General features: G+C 42.6%; 1 protein-coding gene across 3 annotated transcripts in view; it reads left to right on the top strand.

The window, feature by feature from the left end:
* LOC144693355 (spectrin beta chain, non-erythrocytic 1-like) overlaps positions 1 to 23,229 on the top strand; it is a 559,404-nt gene that overhangs the window by 448,881 nt on the left and 87,294 nt on the right. For all 3 annotated transcript variants that reach the window (XM_078563183.1, XM_078563184.1, XM_078563185.1), the window contains exons 17-24: positions 1,196 to 1,398; positions 1,502 to 1,592; positions 3,607 to 3,753; positions 10,591 to 10,854; positions 16,290 to 16,508; positions 16,629 to 16,718; positions 17,408 to 17,686; positions 18,734 to 18,864. In XM_078563183.1, the coding sequence (XP_078419309.1) occupies positions 1,196 to 1,398; positions 1,502 to 1,592; positions 3,607 to 3,753; positions 10,591 to 10,854; positions 16,290 to 16,508; positions 16,629 to 16,718; positions 17,408 to 17,686; positions 18,734 to 18,864 (1,424 nt within the window). The remainder of the gene's footprint in view (positions 1 to 1,195; positions 1,399 to 1,501; positions 1,593 to 3,606; positions 3,754 to 10,590; positions 10,855 to 16,289; positions 16,509 to 16,628; positions 16,719 to 17,407; positions 17,687 to 18,733; positions 18,865 to 23,229) is intronic.

Below are 23,229 nucleotides of genomic sequence, written 5' to 3'. Positions count from 1 at the left end.
CCATTGCTGAATCCCTCACTATCAACATCCTGGGGTTACCATTGACCGGAAACTGAACTGGATTAGCCATATAAATACCGTGGCTACAAGAGCAGATCAGAGGCTAGGAATCCTGCAATGAGTAAATCGCCTCCTGATTCACCAAAGCCTGTCCACCATCTACAGGGCACAAGTCAGGAGTGATGGAGTACTCTCCACTTGCCTGGTTGTGCGCAGCTCCAACAATACTCTAGAAGCTTGACACTATCCAGGACAAAGCAGCCCGCTTGATTGGCAGCCCATCCACAAACATTAATTCCCTCCACTGACGAATAGTGGCAGCAGTGTGTACCATCTACAAGATGCACTGCAGGAACTCACCAAGGTTCCTTAGGCAGCACCTTCTCAACACATGACCACTGCCATCTAAAAGGACAAGGGCAGCAGGTACATGGGAACACCACCACCTGGAAGTTCCCCTCCAAGCCACTCGCCATCCTCACTTGGAAATATATTGCCGTTCCTTCACTGTCGCTGGGTCAAAATCCTGGAACTTCCTAACAGCACTGTGGGTGTACCTACGCCACATGGACTGCAGCGGTTCAAGAAGGCAGCTCACCACCACCTTCTCAAGGGCAATTAGGGATGGGCAGTATAGGCTGGCCCAGCCAGCAACGCCCACATCCCATAAATGAATAAAAAACAAATTTTGAAGAATCTAATTCTTTTGACTTCATTTAACCACATGTCTCCTGAAGTCACAGTGTTGTGGCATTTATTTTTCAAATTTGGAATATGCTAATCTGCTGTGTGGTAGGGTTGATTAATTCATGTAAGCATATTTTGTGAAATACATGCATTTAACAGAAGCTTCGAAAAAAAAATCAGTGGGATGTTATGGTGGCTATTAAAATATACGGCCAGGTGTATAGCCTGGCATTGGAGGAAAGGTCACAGGGCAGGTGTCTCACAGTTCTTACCTGCCTTGTACCTGTTGGCTATGTGGTGGCAATGGCAACAACCTGGGAGTGTGTCATGCATCATGTTCATAATGGTACATCGTGCAGAGGATCAGAAGAAGGAAATTGAAGTTGAGGGAAAGAAAGGGACAAATTTCTTTAAACTTCCAAGTCTAAAGTACTGTCTAAATGCAAATGGTAAATATTCGTAAATGTTGCAAAATATCTTTTTGGGTAAACTATGACATTTCCTATAGGAATACAGTTTAGCGCACATTGAAAAGCCAAACACACTGGAAGCAGCTGAAGCTGCTATCAAGAAACACGAGGATTTTGTGACAACCTTGGAAGCCAATAAGGAAAAAATCTCTGGGACGATAGTTGAAGGAGAAAAGCTCATTCATGATGGAAATATTTTTAAGGACAAGGTGCTCGACAAGGTCAAATCTATTGATGAAAGGTAAAACGTAAACGTTTAGAGCACAGAGTTCACAGGATGTACGGTTAAAGGATGCGACTGGCTTGTATTATTCCAGTTCTTATGTGATTCTGCTGTTATCCAGGTACAAAGAGAATACAAAACAGTCAAAAGAGGTGGCTGCACATCTAAAAGACAACCGTGATCTTCAGCATTTCCTGCAGAATTGCCAAGAGGTGTGTTGACCCTAATCTGACTACAGTAACTTTTAGTAATTTTCGTTCGAGATCCATGCATTTAATAATTCAAGCTGCTTGCCATAAATGAATGCAATCATATTTTTAAATTCTATATATGTCATCTTTTAAAACTACTGTTCAGGCTGGCAGCCAGAGATCTTTGACTTTGAGCTCACTACACTGGATAGGGAGCGCAAAGCGCTATGTTAAGGGCTGGAAGGCTGCAGGTTTGCTTCCGTGATCTCATGTACGATGAGCTTCCGACTCTCAATGCATTGCTAAACAGTCAGCCAGGAAGCTTACCCATTGAATTCCGCACGTCATGTGCCAGTTGCAATGTCAGGGCCTACCCAAACTTTGTGGAGGGAAGGCTGGAGGCAAATAAGTATCGATTGAATTTCCCAAGAGAGAAAGCTCTCTGTAATATAAAGAGAAAATGCTGGAAATACTCAGCAGCTCAGGTGTCCGTGGGAAGGGAAACAGATTTAACACATCAGGTCTCTGCACCTTTCATCACAACTGGAACCTTTCACCAAAGCTCCCTAAAGTTTCACCCTGACCCCTCTGCAAAATATCACCCATCTAAACAGGCTATCAATCAGCAATATTCATGACATCTCACCATGTTTGCACATTGACCTTCTCCAGAACCTAATCCTGACCGGAACCATCCTAGACGATTCAAGCATCCATAGCTACTTATCCTCATGCAGCCTTGCATTTAGCAGGTATTCCTCTAGGTTTTTTCTCTTTCTTACATTACTCATTTATTTATGGGATGTGGGCGTCGCTGGCTAGGCCAACATTTATTGCCCATACGTAACTGCCCCTGAGAAGGTGGTGGTGAGCTGCCTTCTTGAACTGCTGCAGTCCATGTGGTATAGGTTCACCCACAGTGCTGTTAGGAAGGGAGTTCCAGGATTTTGACCCAGCGACAGTGAAGGAACGGCGATATATTTCCAAGTCAGGATGGTGATTGGCTTGAAGGGGAGCTTCTAGGTGGTGGTGTTCCCATGTATCTCCTGCCCTTGTCCTTCTAGATGGTAGTGGTCGTGGGTTTGGAAGGTGCTGCCTAAGGAGCCTTGGTGAGTTTCTGCAGTGCATCTTGAGTGGATTAAAATACCATTAAGTATTCATTCACAGAGTTTATGCTGTGCACGTGATGTAATTCTGAGAGAGGAAAAAAATCTTCTTATCCTTTGTCTTCTTTGAGGTTTGACGGTCTTTGACCTTAAATCTTGTGATCATAGATTAAGTTAAATAGCCTGCCCGTTTAGCATGCATGTGGCTGCCTGTTCACCTCTTGTGTGCCAAACCACAGAATATTCCTTTAAAAATATGTTTCAGCAATTGTCACTGGAGGTCAAATTGAGTTCAGAATGCCGGGGAGAAATTTTCCTCTGGCGGGAGGGCTGGGCGGGGGTGGGGCCGGGCGCAGAGCCAATTGCTGCCCACGATTGGCTGCGTGCCGCCATTTTACACGCGAAAGAGTGCAGCACTCTCCCTGAGGCACGGAGCTGTCTCAGGGAGATTAAGTAGATAATCAAACTTTTAAAAAGCAAACTAAAAAATTATTTAAACACGACCCCTCGTGTGACAGTGTCACATGAGCTGGGACATGTTTGTGAAATTTGCAGAATTTATTTAATTATTTTATAAAACCTTCAGGAAACCTCATCCCGCCCATGGATGAGGTTTCCTGAAAAACGCGAAGGCCACTCGGGCTCTTCGCCTGCCCCCCAACCTGAAGGTTGGACGGGCAGCGTAGTTAATAAGTGAAATTACTTTTTTAATGGCCTTAATATATCGAAATGACGCGCGATGACGTCGGGACACACGCCTGACATCATCTTGCGTCATTTCACACGTCGGCGTGTTGGGCCTGCCTCCCCTCCCCCACCCCCCACCCCCATGCCGATGGCAATGTCCTGCCCGCTGTCTTCTTTTAGGCTGAAGTCTTCCATCGTTTTACGGCGTCCCGAAATTATTCACTGCCTGCTTCTGCTTCCAGCTTATCTTTTGGATCAATGAGAAGATGTTGACAGCGCAGGACACCTCTTACGATGAGGCCCACAACCTTCACACAAAATGGCAGAAACACCAAGCGTTTATGGCTGAGCTGGCATCAAACAAAGAGTGGCTGGACAAAGCTGAAAAGGTAAAAAAGGAATGATTAGTAAAGACCCTTGATAATCCTGTCTAACAAACCCCACTTCCCCGCAATTCCCCCATTTTGAATCCGTTGTTACCTATTCTGTAGTGAGGCGCCTTATATTTAATATCCTGTTTGAATACTTGTTTGATGATTTTTGGAGGAGTGTTTTCCAGCAGGGGGACAATGTGTGCAACAAACTAAACTATATTTTTTAAACACAATTTGTGAGCATTATGACCTGAGGTTTTTTTTTTGCTTTCGATGCGATCGGTGACCTGGGTGCAAATCGCATTCCGAATTCCCCTCGCTTTGAAAGTGAATTTTTTGCACAAGATTCTGCTCAAACTGCCGATCACTGAATGTAAATTCTTTCACCTGACAGTGGAGGTTCAAAGAGACTTGGGGGGACTCTGGTACATAACATCCCAAAATATCACAAACAGGGTATAGAAAATAATCCAAAAGGGCTAACTGGAATGCCGGCCTTTTGTGCTTCGAGGACCAGCGTACAAGGGGGTAGAAGGCAATGCTTCAGCTATATGAATCCCTGGTTAGACCACACCTGGAGTTACTGTGAGTAGTTTTGGGCACTGCACCTTATGTCGGATACATCGGCCCTGGCAGGAGTGCAACGTAGATTCATCAGAACGATACTTAGACTCCAAGGGTTAACTTACGGGGAGAGGTTACACAATATGTGGTTGTATTCTTCTGCAATTTGGACGGTTAAGGGGTGATTTGATCAAAGTTTTCAAGATATTAAGGGGAACAGATTTGGTGGATATAGATGAACTATTTCTGCTGATTGAGAATATTAGGGCCACAACTTTCAGGAGTTGAGATATGGGAAACACAGGGCGGTAGAAGTTTGGAATTCCCTTCTGCTAATGGCCGTTGATGCGGGTGGGCGAATTGTAAATTTTTGAGCTGAGATTAATAGATTTCTGTTATCCAAAGATATTAGGGGATGTGAGGCTAAGGCGGGATATGGAATTAGGTTCTGAGATCAGTGAATGGTGACAACAGGCACAAGGGTCTCTTGTCCTGATGTTCCAACACAATCAGGCAGTGGGCTGAATTTTATGTCCTCCCAGTCGGTGTGTTTCCCACTGGAGGGGAGGGACATGTAAAATGGAGAGGGTGCCCATCCCACCACCTTCCCAGCCCACCCCCGAGCTCACCCCATATTAAAAAGACTATTTACAGGTCAATTAGGCTTGTTATCCAGCCTATTGACCCCAATAATACGCTGCCCAAGCCATAATACACTTGGTGTGGGCAGCAGGGCAGGAGTGGGAAGCCCGATTTTTAACCTCAAATGGTTAAAGGGCGGGAAGGAGGCTGCCCTTTACCAATCTCCCCGCACCCCCCCTCCCCCCCTTAGACTGAACCCCCTCCTTCCTTCCTACCCGCTCCCTCTCTTAAACCACCCTATTCCACTGCCCCTGTCCCTAACGCTCCTGAACCCTCCTGGCCCAAGACCCTGGGCTTAACTGCTCTGAGGATCCTCGGCCTTGCGCTCCTCTCTTCAGCAGCAGTCCCGGCAGCTGCCACCGACATCCTCCTGGCAATATCGGGACTGATGGAGCTGCTGGTCATATTTGAAAGGTTTTAGAAGTGCTGTGTATTATTTTGACATTAAAAGAAGCATAATTTTAAGGGCTTCTTCAAAGGCCCACAAAACGACGCAATACGCCATGGTGACCAATTCGGTCTGGGGGCGGGGCCAGCTTCCAACACAATGAGCAGAATTTGATCCAGCTCTTCACAGTGTGAATCCTGATGGCCGGGCCCACTTAATCCCAGGAGAGGCCCTGCATCAGTCCCCCAGCGACAAAAATCTGCCCCGATTGTCGGAAGACAGACAGGGCTAAAACAGGACTCTGCCCCGTCAGAAGCGCGTTGTCAATTGGATCGTTAATGAGTCAATTAACATCCATTATCCCTGTTGGGTTTGCCAATGGCCTCTTGGGGGTTGGTGGTGGGGAGGGGGCTCCCTCGTTGTCCCCCCTCTGCCCCTGACTCCCACCCTCCCACCTACGATCCTCATCCCGCCCTCACTCACCTTTGACCCGGGGGTTCCTCATTGATCCAGGGCCTCTGGTGGGCGCACTACCAGTAGCTGCCACCGCTCTTGGTGGCGCTGACGGCAATGAGGAGCTGCTGGTGTCTGATTGGCCAGCCGGCAGCTCTTGGCAGGTGAGATTTGCGCCATGGGGGTCCTCAATCACAGAGAAGGCCCAATAGTGGCCACTCAAGTGCCTGAGGGACATTTGATTCTATCCATCCTCCAGTATGGAATTAATGGGAGACCCCTGCAGGTTCTCTGACCAGTGAGTGAGACCTCTGTTGGGCTGATTAAATCCTGCCCAATGTTTTTTTTTAATTTAGCACAAAAGATTGTAGAAACACGATTTGCATTTGAAATCCTTCAATCTTTTACACGGGTTGGCTAACAGTGCGACCTAGTGGAAACTCCAAGCCTAAATGTGTATCACTCCCTGAGCTCACAACATACGCAGTGGTTTAAACCAAAATACCCCAAATATACCCTAAATCTTGTAAAGTAGGTTTTATTAGTGATTTGAATAATGAGTACAGTGGGGAACTCTGCATGAGATCCAAGTGAAAGATTTGAACTGCTGCTTGAAGAGACAAGCTCAGTCAGAGAGATAAATCTATAGTTTAAACCTGAATTAATGAGTCGGTTTGTATTGTGACATAAAGTGATTAATTTCATAACTGACTTATTACCCGTGCTAATAAATTTATTAATATGACGTATACCTTTGCACTGAAATAGCAGAATATATTTGTAATGATATACTTTATATATTACAGAATATATTTGTAATGATATACTTTATATATTACAGAATATATTTGTAATGATATACTTTATATATTACAGAATATATTTGTAATGATATACTTTAGCTGGAGATTAATCATTTACATTTATTGGAGTTATAAAAAATATTTCAATAGTTCCTAACTGAATCACAAGTCATTGTTTATATATTTATCCTGTAAGCCATATGATTTATGTTGATGAGGGAGGATTCCTCTGTGCACTGCCTGTAACGAAATTGAGAACCTCTTCATCAAGAGGGTTTGATTTCATGTGACAGTTTCCCACACAACTTGCGCCCCAGTAGGATTTTCATAGTTCAGTCTAGCGCTCTTTTGCTGTCATTCTGCCACAGGCTTAAATGATCAATCTGAATTGCTTGGAATAAAACTGAATAACTTAGTGTTTCCTCCTGAGAGTTCAGTTTCCAAGTTGAATGATATAATGGTGGGAGTTGTTTACAGCTCCCAAGCGCAGTCTCCTGGCTTAGTTAATACATTACTGCTGTGTGGATGTCAAATAACAGAAAAACACAGCTTCTGCTGCAAACCAGATATAGCTGAGTGAAAAGAGTCAGCTGAACACAAGAGACTGGAGCAGGATTGGACCACAGGGCCCATTGAGCCTGCTCCACCATTCAATATGATCATGGCTGATCTTGGTCTTCAACTCCATTTTCCCGCCCACTCCCTATATCCCCTAATTCCCTGAGGGAACAAAAATCTGTAATCCCAGCCTTAAATGTATTCAATGATGGAGCATCCACAATCTTCTTGGTTCCAAAGAATTCCAAAGGTTCACAACCCTTTGAGTGAAATAATTTCTCCTCATCTCAGTCCTAAATGATCGGCCCCTCATCCAAGATGTTGCTGAGATATTCAGAGGCTTGGCTATAAGTTTACCCGGCACAGAGCATTGAAACCCGCTTACACGCAAAAGTAGTTGTGACCTCCTGCCTACGTGCTGGATTTGTCACATGTTCATTACACGTAAGTCCGTAGAGAAAACCTTCCCTCATTATTGAAGTTAAAATGAATTCCCATCACACGTCACAGAAACCACTCCTCAATCTTCACTCCTCGATCTTCACATCAGTTTGGTTGACATTTACAATAGAAATTTATGTGCAACGTATAGCATCTTGACTTTAATAACTTACCTTGTGTGATTTGAACAGAAAACACATTGAATAGTCACATGGCCTTATCTCACTTGGAACATTGACCTTCGATAAGTTTTCAGAGCCATATCCTACTCTTATAATTATTAATCTGCTATACCTACATTCATGCATTTGGTAATTAACTTGAATGAAATTGTCTTTTTGATTATTTTATGGAAAATATCTAACATTTTCAATGGAGGGATATAGATGATATCAAAACTTAGAGCAAACGATTGCTATAATCTCTTTTGAACCCTTTAACAACTCTTTGGCTGCTTTAAAAAGCAAAAAAAATCAGCTTATAATAGTGTAACTCTTAAATAATTCTAGAAAATTACTGTTGCACATGAGGGAATCTTACCCCCGCCCTCCCCCCTCCACTCCCCTCCACCAACCTCTGGGACTGTTCTGATATCGTCAATGTGCCTAGACTTAAACTAATTTAAGTATTTAGTGCGGATGACTGCCATCCAATTTAATCTTGTTCTCCAGTTCAATGTTATTTACTCATGCTGTGAGCCTGGGTGTTCCTCTTGATACAAATAACGTTAGTAGCGTTTTCCATTAGGCATTTAACATTAACTTCTATTTATACAGCTCCTTTAATGTACTAAAATGACTCAAGGTTCTTCACAGGAGCATTATAAAGGGAAGTATGACACTGAGCCACAAAAGGAGATGATATGTCCGATGACCAGAAACTTGGTCTTGGAGATAGGTTTTAAGGAGTGCCTTAAAGGAGGAAGGCGAGGTAGAGAGGTGTAGGGAGGGTATTCCAGAGCTTAGGACCCCAACAGCTGAAAGCACGACCACCAGTGATCGAGCATTTTAAATCAACGATGCTTAAGAGGCCAGAGTTAGAGAGAAGCACAGATATCTCTGAGGGTTGTAGGATTGGAGGAGATCTTTTTTAAGTCATTCATGGGATGTGGGCATTGCTGACCAGGCTATCACTTATTGCCCATCCCTGATCACACTTGAGAAGGTGGTGGCGAGCCACCACCTTGAACTGCGGCAGTCCGTATGGAGTAAGTACACCCATAATACTGATAGGGAGGGAGTTCCAGGAATCTGACCCAGGATAGTGAAGGAATGACAAACTACTTTCAATAGTGTGTTGCGTGGAAGAGAAACTGTGGATGGCGGCCCTTGTCCTTCTAGCTGGTAGAGGTCACTGGTTTGGACGGTGCTGTTGAGGAGCCTTGGTGAATTGCTGCAGTGCATCTTGTAGATGGTAGATACTGCTGCCACTGTGTGTCGGTAGTGGAGGGAGTCCATGTTTATTGTGGTGGATAGGGTGTCAATCTCGTGGACTACTTTTCCCTGAATGGTGTCAAACTTCTTGAGTGTTGTGGGAGCTGTTCTCATCCAGGCAAGTGGAGAGTATTCCATCACACTCCTGACTTGTGGCTTATAGATGGTGGACAGGTTTGGGGGAGTTAGGAGATGAAATTCCCAGCCTCTGACCTTCTCTTGTAACCACAGTATTTATTTGGCTAGTCCCATTCAGTTTCTGGTCAATTATAATCCTCAGGATGTTAATAGTTGGGGATTCAGCAATGGTAATGCTATTGAATGCAATGGTTAGGTTCTCTCCTATTGGAGATGGTCATTGCCTGGCACTTGTGTGGCATGAATGTTACTTGCCACATATCAGCCCAAGCCTGAATATTGCCCAAGTCTTGCTGCATATGGACAAGAACTGCTTCAGTCTCTGAGGCGTCAAAAATGGTGCTGGACATTGTGTTATTGTGTGACCTTATGGTGAAAGGAAGGCCATTGATGAAGCAGCTGATAATGGTTGGGCCTAGGACATTCCCCTGAGGAACTCCTGCAGTGATGTCCTAGAACTGAGACGATTGACCTCCAACAACCACAACCATCTTCTTTTGTGCTAGGTATGTCTCCAACCAGGGGATAGTTTTCCCATTGACCCCAGTTTTGCTAGGGCTCCTTGGTGCCACACTCGGTCAAATGCTGCCTTGATGTCAAGGGCAGTGACTCTCACCTCACCTCGGGAGTTCAGCTCTTTTGTCCATGTTTGGACCAAGGCTGTAATGAGGTCAGGAGTTGAGTTAGGGAGATGGGGAGGGACGAGACCATGAGAGGTTGAAAACAAGGATCAGAATTTTAAAATCAAGGCATTGACTGGGAGCCAGTGTAGGTTAGGGAGCACAGGGGTGACAGGTGAATGGGACTTGATGAGTATTGAGACATGGAAAACAGAGCTTTAGATAATCTCAAGTTTGCGGAGGGTAGAATGTGGGTGACTAGCCAGGAGTACATTGGGACAGGCAAGTCTGGAGGTAATGAATACGTGAATGAGGGTTTCAGCAGCAGATGAACTGGTTTAATCTCAGACTGTTATCAGGTAGGGGGATTAAGTCAGTAGCTAGGGAACAGAGTTTGGAGCAGAGATCGAAAATAGTGGTTAATCCTGTGCTTTTAGATGATGTCGCCGAGGGGCAGCGTGTAGATGAGAAATAGGTGGGGGCCAGGGATAGATCCTTGGGGGACACCAGAGGTAACGGTGCAGGAACAGAAGCCATTGCAATTTATAATTTCAAGCTTTGTACAATACCGTTATTTGTTGCAAATGCATGTCATCGCTAGAAGCGAGGTAGCTTCATGTCAATAATCTGAAAGCCAGCAAAGTTTGCTAGCATTTAGTTTGCTGTTATAATGCTTCATAGAACCGCTTTTACTTTTTTTGGATTTGAAGCTTGAAAATCACACTTCAGTTATATTGTGACAAGCGGTTGCTATGGTGTCATGATATCGGGGATAGTGTTTAACTTGTCTGATGGCCTTTCCCTTATGGCAGGAAGGGAAACAGCTGATTGACGAGAAGCCAGAGTTTAAGCCAGTTGTCCTGGAGAAACTGACAGAACTGTCCGATTTGTGGAAAGCTTTGGACCTGACCACTAATAAGAAGGCAGAGCGTCTATTCCATGCAAACCGGTCAGAGCTGTTCGCACAGACCTATGATGACCTAAACAAGTGGATGTCTGAGTTGGAGTTACAGCTGCGTTCTGAAGACTTTGGAAAGGACCTGACTAGCGTCAACATCTTGCTGAAGAAACTACAGGTAATGACGTTCCATCCTCCACAAATGCTGCCTGACCTGCTGAGTGCTTCCACCATTTTTTGATTTAATTTGAGTTAATGAGGAGACTCAACTGAACGGTCTGTCAATGTTGACGAAATTGGTGAAAAGTGCATGTTATCAATGTAATACACAAAATTCGGGAACAGCAAGTATTTGGCCTGTTGAACTATTTATTTCTCATGCCGGTTGTATGGTTGGCCTTATCTCTCACTGACTTCATCACCAATGTTTAGGAAATTTCTTCAACTCTAAATGCATTCTACAGCTTGCAAAAACATAAAAGCCTTCCACGAGGCAGGAATAATTGATTTATATTTAGTCATTCAGCAAAAATGCTGGTGGATTTTATCTTATAAACGTTATGTGAGCTGGCTACCAAAATTTAGCAGTTATCAAAAAATTTTAATTGCTCGCCAGAAGTAGAATGAATCTGTTGTTTAGCTTGTGTAAGGGCCATGTTACCCTCACCAAAAAGTAGCACTGCTGCACAGAATTAATTTCAAAGTCTGCTACTTAAGTCGTTCTGTAGAGAGAAGAGGAGTGCCGGTTATGAAAACCATGTGAAGACTTATCTAACCTAATATTCCTGAAGGTGCAAACGGACACCCTTGGGATGCAAAACTAAATTTTCTACAGAATCCACAAGTAAAGACAGGAATGTTTAAGACGCCACGGGCGGGATTTTCAGGTTGTGGGCAGCCGCAATCAGGCCCCGACCGCGATTTCACGCTGGCCGGCCAGTTAACGGGCAGCCAGCGTGAAAGGCGCGCTGAAAGGCTCAGCCCTGCCGGGGTGTGGGGGGAGGGCAGGAGGAGGGCGAGCGCTGAAGTCAGCGTGGGTGCGGCGGGCACGGGCGTGCCTAATTGCAGCAGCGTGCCCACCGACAATCAAGAGGGCCGTGAAGCCCATTAACAGCGCAACTAACTGGGATTTTTCACTGCCCATCCAATGTTATGATGGGCGGGCGGGCGAATCGGCCAGGCGGCCTTTGTATTTTTCGGGAAACCTCATCCAAGGGTGGGATGAGGTCTTCGAGGTTAATTTAAAACAAGATAAAAATGTTTGGACACAAATTTCAGCATCCCTATGTTTAGGTGACTCGTTCTGATACGTGGGCATTTTTTTCCCCAGGTTTTTAAATCTGTTCTTATTGAATTTAAATTCTCCAGCTCCCCGAGGCAGCTCCCCTCCTTCAGGGAGCTTTCATTCCGCACTCCACCGAAAGTTGAGAGGAAATCTGATAGAGGTGTTCAAAAGGGGTATGCGAGGTCTAGACTGAGTAGATAGAAAGAAACTGTTGCCATTGACAGAAGGTTTGTGAGCTAGAGGACAGCGTTCAAAGAACCAAAAGTGACATGAGGTAAAACCTCCTTATGCAGCGTGTGATTAGAGTCTGGAGTGCACTGCCTGAGAGGGTGGTGGGGGAAGATTTAATTGTGGCTTCAGTAGGGAATTGGAAAAACACCTGAAGGTAAAGAAAATGACAGAGCTTCGGGACAAGGGCTGGGCAGTGGGACTAGCTAAGTTACTTGCACAGCAGTGGTACAGACTCAAAAGGGCTGAACAGCCCCCTTCTGTGCGGTAACCAATCTATGATCCTTTGAGTTCACATGTTCTGACCCTGGTCACAAATCTGTGTGCGGTTACTTATCGAAGGCCTTTTGAAAGCCCAAATATCCATTAAATGAGCTTTTCTACTCCTTTTGTTCCTTCTTCATAGAATTCAGTAAAGTTGGCCAAGTGTGACCTTCCCTTTTGAAATCCGTGCGTTATTACCTTTCAGTTAACAGATGTTTTTCTTTTATTCTTTGGGTAAAGATTCCATCTTTGCTAACACTTTGCTAACAGCGAACTGGTTTATAGTTCCCTGTACTCGTTTGAACTCCCTTTCTCAATATAAATAACACATCAGCTGCCTGCCTGTTCACCTTTCTAATTAGTTTTCATGTCAATGTAACAGTGCCTCTGCTAACTCTGCTTTAAAATTTTCCTTTAACCATCTAAACCAAGATTTTGATCCTCTTTTAAGTTTGATTAGTTTATTCATTATCTTTGCACGTTCTATACTAAATTTCTAGGTATCTTTTTTGATCTCTTCTAATGTTTTGTCCGTCTTGTTAGCGTCTCTAGTAAGTACTGAGGCAGAGTAAGTGCTTATTTTTTCTGCCATTTTACTGTCATCACCTGTTCATTTATCTTGTGTATCCCTAAGTGACCCTGTCCCTTCATTTTTTTGTTTCTTCTCATATTTCAGGATAATTTAGATTTATAGCTTCTATTTGCTTTGCTACATGCCTTTTTGACTTCTCTCCGAACCCATGTACTTAGTGCATGCCTTTTTCTTAATTTCAATTCTACTGCATCTCTTTAACAGACCACCTTACTGAAACATATAAGCTCATGAGGGAATTTGACAAAGTGGATGCTGAAAGAATGTTTCCCCTTGTGGGCAATACTAGAACTAGGGGGATACGGTTTAAAAATAAGGGATTTCCCATTTAACGGTTGTGAATCTGTGGAACTCTCTTCCTCAGAGAGCAGTGGAGGCAGGATCATTGAGTATTTTTAAGGCCGAGTTAGATAGATTCTTTAATGTTAAAAGGAGTCAAGGGGTATAGGGGATTGACAGGAAATTGGAGTTGAGGCCACAATCAGATCAGCCATGATTTTATTGAATGGCAGAGCAGGCTGAAGGGGCCGAATGGCCTACTCATGCTCCTAATTCGTATGCACGCATGTTCGAATATTTTTTTTCATTATTTTTAGCGGAATGTATTTTTTAGAGCTCTGATCGCCTTTTTAAATATTTCTCATTGCTGTCCATTTCCATGTTAACATTCTTTTTCCAGCTTGACTATTATCCCCTCAAAATTAGCACATTCCAATCTACTTCTTTGGTTTTTGCTTTACTTATTTCTTTCTCAATTATTATTGTAATTCTTATTATATTATGATTACTATTGCCAAGATATTCCCTACGTTCACTTCTCCCATATGCATGACTCAGATTATCTGATTTGAATAACAAAAACAAATGTCTTGAAAATGATAAAGATATATAAAGTATTTTTCTTGATGGGGAATCTAGAACAAGACAACATAATCTTAAAATTAAGCCCAGGGCATTTAAAAGTAAAATCAAGAAGCACTTTTTCCACACACATGGTCCTGGAAACCTAGAATTCTTTACCCACAAATGGTTACTGATACGGAGTCAATTATAACTTTCAAGAATGAGAGAGTTTTTTTGGGAGGCACAATGATACAGTGGTTAGCATTGTTGTCTCACAGCTCTAGGGACCCGGGTTCAATCATGACCTCGGGTGTCTGTGTGGAGCTTGCATGTTCTCCCCATGTTTGTGTGGCTTTCCGCCGATTGCTTAGTTTCCTCCCACTGTCTGAAGGTGTGCTGGTTAGGTGGATTGACTGTGGTTAAGTTGCCCCTTAGTGTGAGTGTGCCCTGTGATGGACTGGTGTACCCTGCCTAGTGCCCATTGCCTATCAGGATAAGCTCTGACTCCCTGTGACCCTGAATTGGATAAAGTGGTTCTGGAAAAGTGAGTGAGATAGTTTTTCGTTGGGTAAGTGTATCCAACAAAAGTGGGTAAATAGAATGGAGTTGCAGGTCAACCATGATCTAATTGAGTGACAGAACTTGTGAGTCTGAATATCCCACTTCTCTTCCCAAGTTCCTTCTATGAATGAAGCAAAATATCCGTGAGGAGTCCAAACCCTTGGCAGTTTAGTTAATAAATTTGCTCACAGAGCCAAGTCTGTTTCTATCGCCTTAATGACATTGTCAGAATTAATTCCTGTTCTCTGTAAAATAAAACTGCAGATGCTGGAAATCTGAAATAAAAACAGAAAATGCTGGAAAAACTCAGCAGGCCTGACATCATCTGTGGAAAGAGAAACCAAGTGGATGTTTCGAGTCCGATATGACTCAATTCTTCCAAACTCGGAGTTCCAAAGAAAAGCCGTTTTCGACTCGACGCGTTAATTATTTCTCTCTCCACAGATGCTGCCAGGTCTGCCGAGTTTTTCTGGCACCTTCTGTTTTCTCCTGTTTGATTTTTATCTCCTGAACCAGTTAAATGCTTTTCTAGATGTCAGCAAAGTCGGTGGAGTATTACAAGAGAAATATCTTGGCATGCTGTGCTTATTTGAATAGGTGGACAACCTAACATCTAAACGTGGTGGAACAACACTGTAGCGAGATTGATCAATAGTCAGTGTGGAAACAGAAAAATGGTGAAGCGGGATTATGCACGATGGGTGCCGGGGCAAATAATGAGCCCAATAAAGCCCTAATCATGCATTTAATTTGCCTTATATATAATCAACACGACTTAAATAAACAGCACCCCCCCCCTAATAGAAGACAGTGAGAGAGAATTGTTGAAATTTAATATAACTCCAAAATTAAGTAGTGGAATGCATGGAGACTAGTGAAGGTGTTTTGCATGGTCACAGGTCCCTGTGGAGCTATAACTGAGGAAGGTGCAACAATAGATAGGTCCACATGCTTTGATCAGCTATACCGCTGAAGTTAATGATTTTTAAATGAAGCTTCATGATATTGTTCAAAGCATGTGCATATTCCATAAAATAATGATATCACTCATCTCTTTTAAAAGAAAAAGCTGTTTAAAAAAGTAATGCAAAGCAGCGTTGGGATCAGCTGAAAACCTCTTGGAGAACATGTTTGTCAAGCGGCACCCACTAGTGGCCAAATGATGCAAGCAGTTTTTTTAAGTGTTTGGCTAAAGTTGACTGTTGCCAACTGCTCTGATCCTGGAATGCAGCGACACTGAGGAATTGATTGTAATGAACTGCTGGGTAACTCCGGCTCACACTAGTTGGATACTTGATTCGTATAGGTAATCACTCCAATCCTACGGTTATGCATTAGCAAAATGCAGCGAGTGCTGGAAACGTTTCAGAATGAAGAAAGGACATAAACTCTGTTTCTCTTGTCCATAGGTGATGCCGCCCGGCCTGTTGAGTATTTCAAGCACTTTCTGGTTTTGCTATAGTTATACATGATGTCTATTATCACATTTACTTGTTTACTATCAAGAACAGTTCAAAAGTCATTTCCTCCAAAGTAATTTCATGACATTCAGCTTTCTTCCCCTGAAAACTCTCTGACCCCAGTAGAAGTTTCCTGCTGCCATCTTTGTTTAGCTAACATCTTGTCACTTCAGCACTCGGTATATCCTATAAAATTATAAAGACTTTCGGATTAAGACTCTGAGATGAAACTGCCAGTGCACTGGAACATGTGCTTGATACTGGTTTGTTGGTCAGTCATCTTGGTAGAGTGCATTCTTACTTTCCTTTTGTTCAGAACAAAAAAAACTTGCAATGGAGAACCGCAGATGCCTGAATAAATTGTTTTTGTTGCCAACCAGGTATTAGAAAATCAAATGGAGGTGCGTCAGAAAGAGGTGGAGGAGCTTCTCTCCCAGCCCAGGATTCCCTCCCAAGACGGACAGGTGGAGACAGACAGGAAAGAAAAAGACATGGAGAGTAGATTCTTAGAGCTGATGGGTCCTCTGCAGGAACGGCGCCAAAAGCTGCTCATGTCGAAGATGACTTACCAGTTTTACCGTGACCTGGAGGACGAGATTGTAAGAAGCGAAAGCGATGTGTCTATTTGTCACAGCAGCCTAATTAAAATAGCAAATTGTGCAGAGGCATCAGTGGCCCTTGTTGTGTGAGAACTTACACTTTTACATGTTCTCTTCTAGCTTTGGGTGCAGGAACGAATGCCATTAGCTACAAGTACAGACCATGGCCACAACCTCCAGACAGTACAGCTGTTAATGAAGAAGAACAAGGTAGGTGGTATTAGGGGAAACTTTGCATCGAGTGTTTCAATGCAGTTCCAGATTTATGAAACCTTAAACACAAAAACATTTTCTTTTTGCTGCCGCTGGCTTTTGAACTGTTGAAACTTATTTTAACTCGAACATACCTTAGCAGTGTACTTTTTTTTCTGCTAGAAGCTTAAACAATGGGCTGCACAGATCTAAGGCTTACCCCGTTGTATTTTATCACTGAATGTGAGCTGCTACATTGTGTGCATTAGCCTACTTTAGAATAGATGTCCGATGCCCAGCTACTGGAATCAACGTCCAGAGGACTTCAGTCATTCCAGTACCTACCCTTATCCATTGCTAGCCTCTCAGTCCAAGTAAAATGAATTTCTATTTTTGGCATTTTGCTCTCTAAAAGTAGAATAGGCCTTAAGTGTGTGGCAAAGCACATAACATTTGCCTTATAAACATTATTCCTAAAGATTTCAAACGAATTTGGTTTTGTAGCTGACAAAACAACAATTAGTACTTGGAAAGCTCATTATTGGGGAATGATTAAGGTTATCATTCACTTCAACAAAATACTTGATAGCATGACATGTTTCAGGATTATTTGGCTTTCTCAGTGCTGAAAGAATAAAAGCAGAGCTTGGTTACCCGACGCAAACAAAACTCTGGAGGTCCTCCTGATTAAACCTCCTCTTGTACAGACCTTTCAGAAGGAGATCCAAGGGCATCAGCCACGTATTGATGATGTGTTGAAAAGAGGAGCAACAATGATTGTGGAGCAAAGGCCAGATTCGGGCGCGATCGAGGAGCAGTTGGGAGAGTTAAAGGAATTGTGGGGCAAACTGCAGGACGAAGCAGAGAAAAGACAAAAACGTCTGGAAGGTGCAAATGAAGCTCAGCAATATTACCTGGATGCTGCAGAGGCTGAAGTTTGGATGAGTGAGCAGGAGCTGTACATGATCGCTGATGAAAAAGCCAAGGTACCTACTTAATTTTAGTCATGTTATCATTTTATTGTTATGTATTGGACATCCTGAAGAGTGTATGTTGGTGAGTTAATGGATTCATAATGAAATTTCCTTGTATTGTGGAACAACATGCTTTCCAACATAAATAGGATGGCTTTGAAATATCATGAGGAGAATGCATAGCTTGTTCTCTGCTTTTACTGACTGAGTGGCTGTTGTATATGAGACATTCATGTGCAAGGTAATAAGTGACAGTAATTATGTCAACCGTGGGTGACTGTGGTGGCATGTCTATTAAAGGTAGGCATGTCTATTAAAGGTAGGTAGAGAGATTCATTAACTATAGCATTGAACAATAATGGTTAATAAAGACTACTCTTCAAAGAACTTGAGGACAGTTAAGCCAGGTGGTCTTGTTTGAGGGAAGTAGCTTTGGAGTAAGTAGGTACAACTCTTTAGATGAGTAAACTGTTTTCAAGGGATCCAGGAATTGATCATGAAGTCTTATCTGTGACATGTATCTTTTGATATAGACAAAATATGGTGCATAAAGGAGCAATGGCAATAAAGTTTACAATGGTTCTTCAGAGGCCACGAAAGGTAGATCTAGACACTGATAGCCAGCCTCTGTCTAATTAGGCCGATCACCTACACTAGATTCAATAAATAAGTTTTAATATATTCCACCATTGAGTGTCTTATACTAACTTGAAACATGCCTTTGTGATTCACAGAGAAGGATGGAGGTTAACTGGCAGCTGAATGACTCTGATTGATAAAGACATTGCCAACCAATCAGTACTCTCTTCTCATGCAGTATAAATCGTTGTTCCCTTTAGAAATGCTATTCTTGCAAACTGTTCTGATGACTGTAAGACGAGAAGCTTTGACAGCATGTCTCTCTTTTTCAGGAATACTCAAGTCCTGTCCTGCCAAATGACTACTTATTTAATTAACTGAATTCAAATTCCCATGGTGGAGTTTGAACTCCTGTAACATAAGTGACAATGCCATCGTTCCTGGTATATGAGTTCACTAACTTTCCCCTCGATTCTTTAGGATGAAGCTGGTGCAACTGCAATGTTGAAGAATCATCTGGTTCTGCAGCAGGCTGTACTAGATTATGGGAAGATTATCCAAGAGCTGGCAGACAGGGCCCAGAAACTACTTACTGAAGAGCACCCTGAAGGGTGAGTAGCAATGCTGTGGTCATGTCGAACCTTCAGAAAGTTTACCAAAGTCATTAAACAATTATACTAATCAGCGACAGTTTTATGGCAAAATAGCACAAATATGAAGTTCTTTTTTTTTCATGTTGAAGTGTTCGGGTTAAATAAATTTGAATTTGTTGTCAGTGAAAGGAACTTAGATCAGTAAAACCCACGTGTAATGCACTCCCTGGTGGGCCTAAGCTTTTGGGAGGTTGCAGCAACTCATAATCATGGACTGTGTTCTCCAAAATTTGGCAGAAATGCAAAATAAATATTGCAGTTAACCGAAAAGGTAATCTCAGAGAAATGGTGATCAGAATTTAATCTGGAAAGAAAGTCAGTCCAACGTTTTCCCAGTTTATTATTTGACACTAACAGATTTTCATTGTCTGGAGTCTGGACAATATGATGATCTTTAGCCGTTAACCTGACCAGTCCCAGTGAGGCCAGGGCTATAAATAGGCAAATCTAGGTAACTGCTGCTATTTCTGCACAGTAATCGTTAACCAGAAGGCAGTGGGACCTACATGCACAATTCAAGCTGCAGGTCGATTGATGATTGTCTTAATTTCCCTTATATTTTGGATTGAGCAAAGTGTGACACCTGGGATATGCAGAGATATGTTAGATCCAATATTTGAAATGATATATAGCATTTCTTTCATATCTATATGAGCATTTTACTGAAAAAGTAATCAAATGCCACACTGGTGCCACCTATGAAATAACACCATCTGACTTCCATTGGTGAGAATATGTTTAATTCAATCAGTAGAAGTGTGCTATCCTCTGAAACCTGAGCTTCCAGTGTGCTCATTTTAGCAAAATGCACTCAATTAAACCCTACTTACTTTCTGTCCTGCTCTGTAGTTATGTTCTGGTCGATCAAATGGGTATTAATGCCCTTGACCTTGAGTTGGGAACTGCCATGCAGTTGAAAAGTGATGCATCCTGTTTGTTTTTCCATGTTCCCCTCTGTGGAGTTTCTGTGAGTGCTATTGATTACATACACCAGATACCTGAACTCATCACGTAGACAATTGGTGACAAAAGTGTAAACATTGGAACAGGAGTCGCCCATTTGGCATGTTGAGCAAGTCCCACTATTTTTAGAAGCCATGAAAGCTTGAACCTGCCTTTTGTCTTATACCTTAATAATTCCCTTTGTATTGACCCTCATTTAACTTTATAGCTATGGCTCTAAAGGACTTATGTTCCATAATCTTTCAACTCATGTGTGAAGACATCACTGAGTTACATTGAGTCAAAAGCACAGAAACAAATCATTTGGCTCCACTGCTTTGTGCTAGTATTTATGCTTCACAAAACCCTTGTCACATCTCTCTTCAACCCTATAACCCTATCAGTCCCACTCCTCTCCAGCTAACCCATTCAGTCCCATCCTTCGTCAGCTAACCCTATCAGTCCCATTCCTCTTCACTAACCCTATCAGTCCCATTCCTCTTCAGCTAACCCATTCAGTCCCATTCCTCTTCAGCTAACCCATTCAGTCCCATTCCTCTTCAGCTAACCCATTCAGTCCCATTCCTCTTCAGCTAACCCATTCAGTCCATTCCTCTTCAGTTAACCCATTCAACCCATTCCTCTTCATCCAACCCTATCAGTCCCATTCCTCTTCAGCTAACCCTATCAGCATACCCTAGTAGTTCTTTTGTCCCCTCATACACTTAAATCTAGCTGACACTTACTTGCATCCATGCTGTTTGTCTCCATTACTCTTCATAGTAGCATGTTCTGCATTCTTACCACTGTTTGGATGAAGACAGTTTTCCTGAATTCCCTTATGGATTTATTTGTTACGACCTCATAGTTATGGCCCCTAGTTTTTGAATTACTTGGATTCAAGCCAGATAGTGAAGTGCAAAGTTAGACACCTATCTATTTCTTGAGGGTAGGTTTATTCACAGAATGCAGCATTACCAAGCTTGTCCCTGCCTCTAGTCACCCGAGCAGCCTGAGCCCTCTCTCCTGCCAGCCTCATAAAGGCCCTTTTTATACTCTTTTGAGTAAAATCAAATAAACAAATTAATTAATGAACCAACCCTTAAAGGGACACTGTAACAAAAAAAACACTACAGAGAAAACTTATCAAATTAAAAATCCCGCACCCACCCGTTGTGGAAGTTGCTTTTTATATGTGCTCAAAGACAGTTAATCAATCAATACCCACTACCTGTTTACCCTTAAATATATAATTGACATAACATTAACAATCTTACTTTCTATCTTCTACCAATCTGTCTTTTACCTGTTCTTGTCATGGAGCTACCTCCAGTTCCAGCAACTCCAGTTTTAACTGGAAATCTCCCATCTTCTCATACGAACTTATGAATTAGGAGCAGGAGGAGGCCACTCGGCCCCTCGAGCCTGCTCCTCCACACAAGATCATGGGTGATCCAATTTTAACCTCAACTTCAATTTTTGCCTACCCCTGGTAACCTCTCACCCCTCGCTTATCAAGAATCCATCCACTTCTGCTGTAAAGATATTCGAAGACTCTGACTCAACCACCTTTTGAAGAAGAGAAGCCCAAAACTTAGAGAAGTTTTTTTTCTCATCTCTCTCTCTCAAATGGGTGACCCCTTGTCCTTAAACGGTGGCCCCTAAATCTAGATTCTCCCACAAGAAGAAACATCCTTTCCACATTCACCCTGTCAAGTCCCACCGCCCCACCCCCACCCGCCATGATGCCCGGCCCCAACAGGGCTGGAAAATATTCCGGCCTATATGTTTCAATCGTTTCACATCTCACTCTTCTAAACTTCAGCAGATACAAGCCTAGTCTGTCCAACCTTTCCTCATAAGACAACCCACCCATTCCAGGTATTAATCTAGTAAAACTTCTCTGAACCACTTCCAATGCATTTACATCATCCCTTAAATAAGGAGACCGATTCTGTACGCAGTACTCCAGATGTGGTCTCACCAATGCCCTGTATGACTGAAGCATAACATCCCTACTCTTGTATTCCATTCTCCTTGCAATTAATGATGACATTCTATAGTGAAGACCGATATAAAACACCTGTCCAATTCATCTGCCATCTTCTTATTTTCCATTATTAGCTCCCCACACTCAATTTCTATAGGAGCAATGCTCACTTTATTAACACTCTTCTCTCTTAAATATCTATAGGAACTCTTACTATCTGACTTTATATTTCTAGCTAGCTTTCTCTCGAACTCTAATTTTTCCCTCCTTGTTAATCTTTTTGTCATTCTTTGCTGTTTTTTATTTTCCGTCCAGTCTTCTGACCTGCCACTCGTCTTTGCCCAATTATATGCTTTTTCTTTAACTTTGATACTATCTTTAAATTTTAGTTAAGCACGGATGGTGGGTCCTCCGCTTGGAATTTTTCTTTCTTATTGGATTGTATCGATTCTGTATAATCTGAAATATCCCCTTAAATGTTTGCCACTGCATCTCTATTGACCTATCCCTTAACCTAAACTACCAGTTCACTTTTGCTGGCTCTGCTTTCAAGCCCTCATAATTGCCCTTATTTACGTTTAAAATACTAGTCTTAGGCCCACTCTCATCCCCCTCAACCTAATGTAAAATTCAATCATATTATGATCGATGCTATCTAGGGGCGCCTTCACTATGAAGTCGTTAATTAATCCTATCTCGTTGCACAATACCAGGTCTAGTGTAGCCTGCCCCCTGATTGGTTCCAGAATGTGCTGACCTAAAAAACTATCCTGAAAACATTCTATGAATTTATCATCTACGCTACTTTTGCCCATCTGATTATACCAATCTATATGTAGACTAAAATCCCCCATGATAATCACCATACCTTTCTGACAAGTTCCCACTATTTCTTCTTTGATACTCTGTCCTACCGTGTGATTGCTGCTGGGGGACCTGTAGACAACTCCCATAAGTGACTTCTTGCCTTTATCATTCCTCATTTCTACCCAAACTGTGTCTGTATCCTGGTTTCCTGAACTTAGGTTATCCCTCTCTTTTGTGCTAATTAACAGAACCATCCCTCCGCCTTTTCCAAACTTCCTACCTTTCCTAAAAATCAGATACCCTTCAATATTCAGGTCCCAACCTATGTCACCCTGCAGCCATGCCCCTTCAATGGCTATTAGATCCTACTAATTAATCTCTATTTGCACTATCAGTTCATCTGTTTTGTTTCAAATGCTACATGCATTCAAATACAGAGCCTTAAGTTTTGCCCGTTTATTATTTTTGTAACCTGTAGCCTTATCGGTTGATTTACTCTTAGACATGTACTCTGTCCCTTCCTGTCACAGTCTGTTTAACATTTTCCATCTTAATACCTTCCTCTCTTACCTTGCCTCTACTCT

The sequence above is a fragment of the Cetorhinus maximus genome, chromosome 18, assembly GCF_964194155.1.
Source record: "Cetorhinus maximus chromosome 18, sCetMax3.hap1.1, whole genome shotgun sequence".
Lineage (NCBI taxonomy): Eukaryota > Metazoa > Chordata > Chondrichthyes > Lamniformes > Cetorhinidae > Cetorhinus > Cetorhinus maximus.
This window is presented reverse-complemented; position numbering and strand designations above follow the sequence as displayed.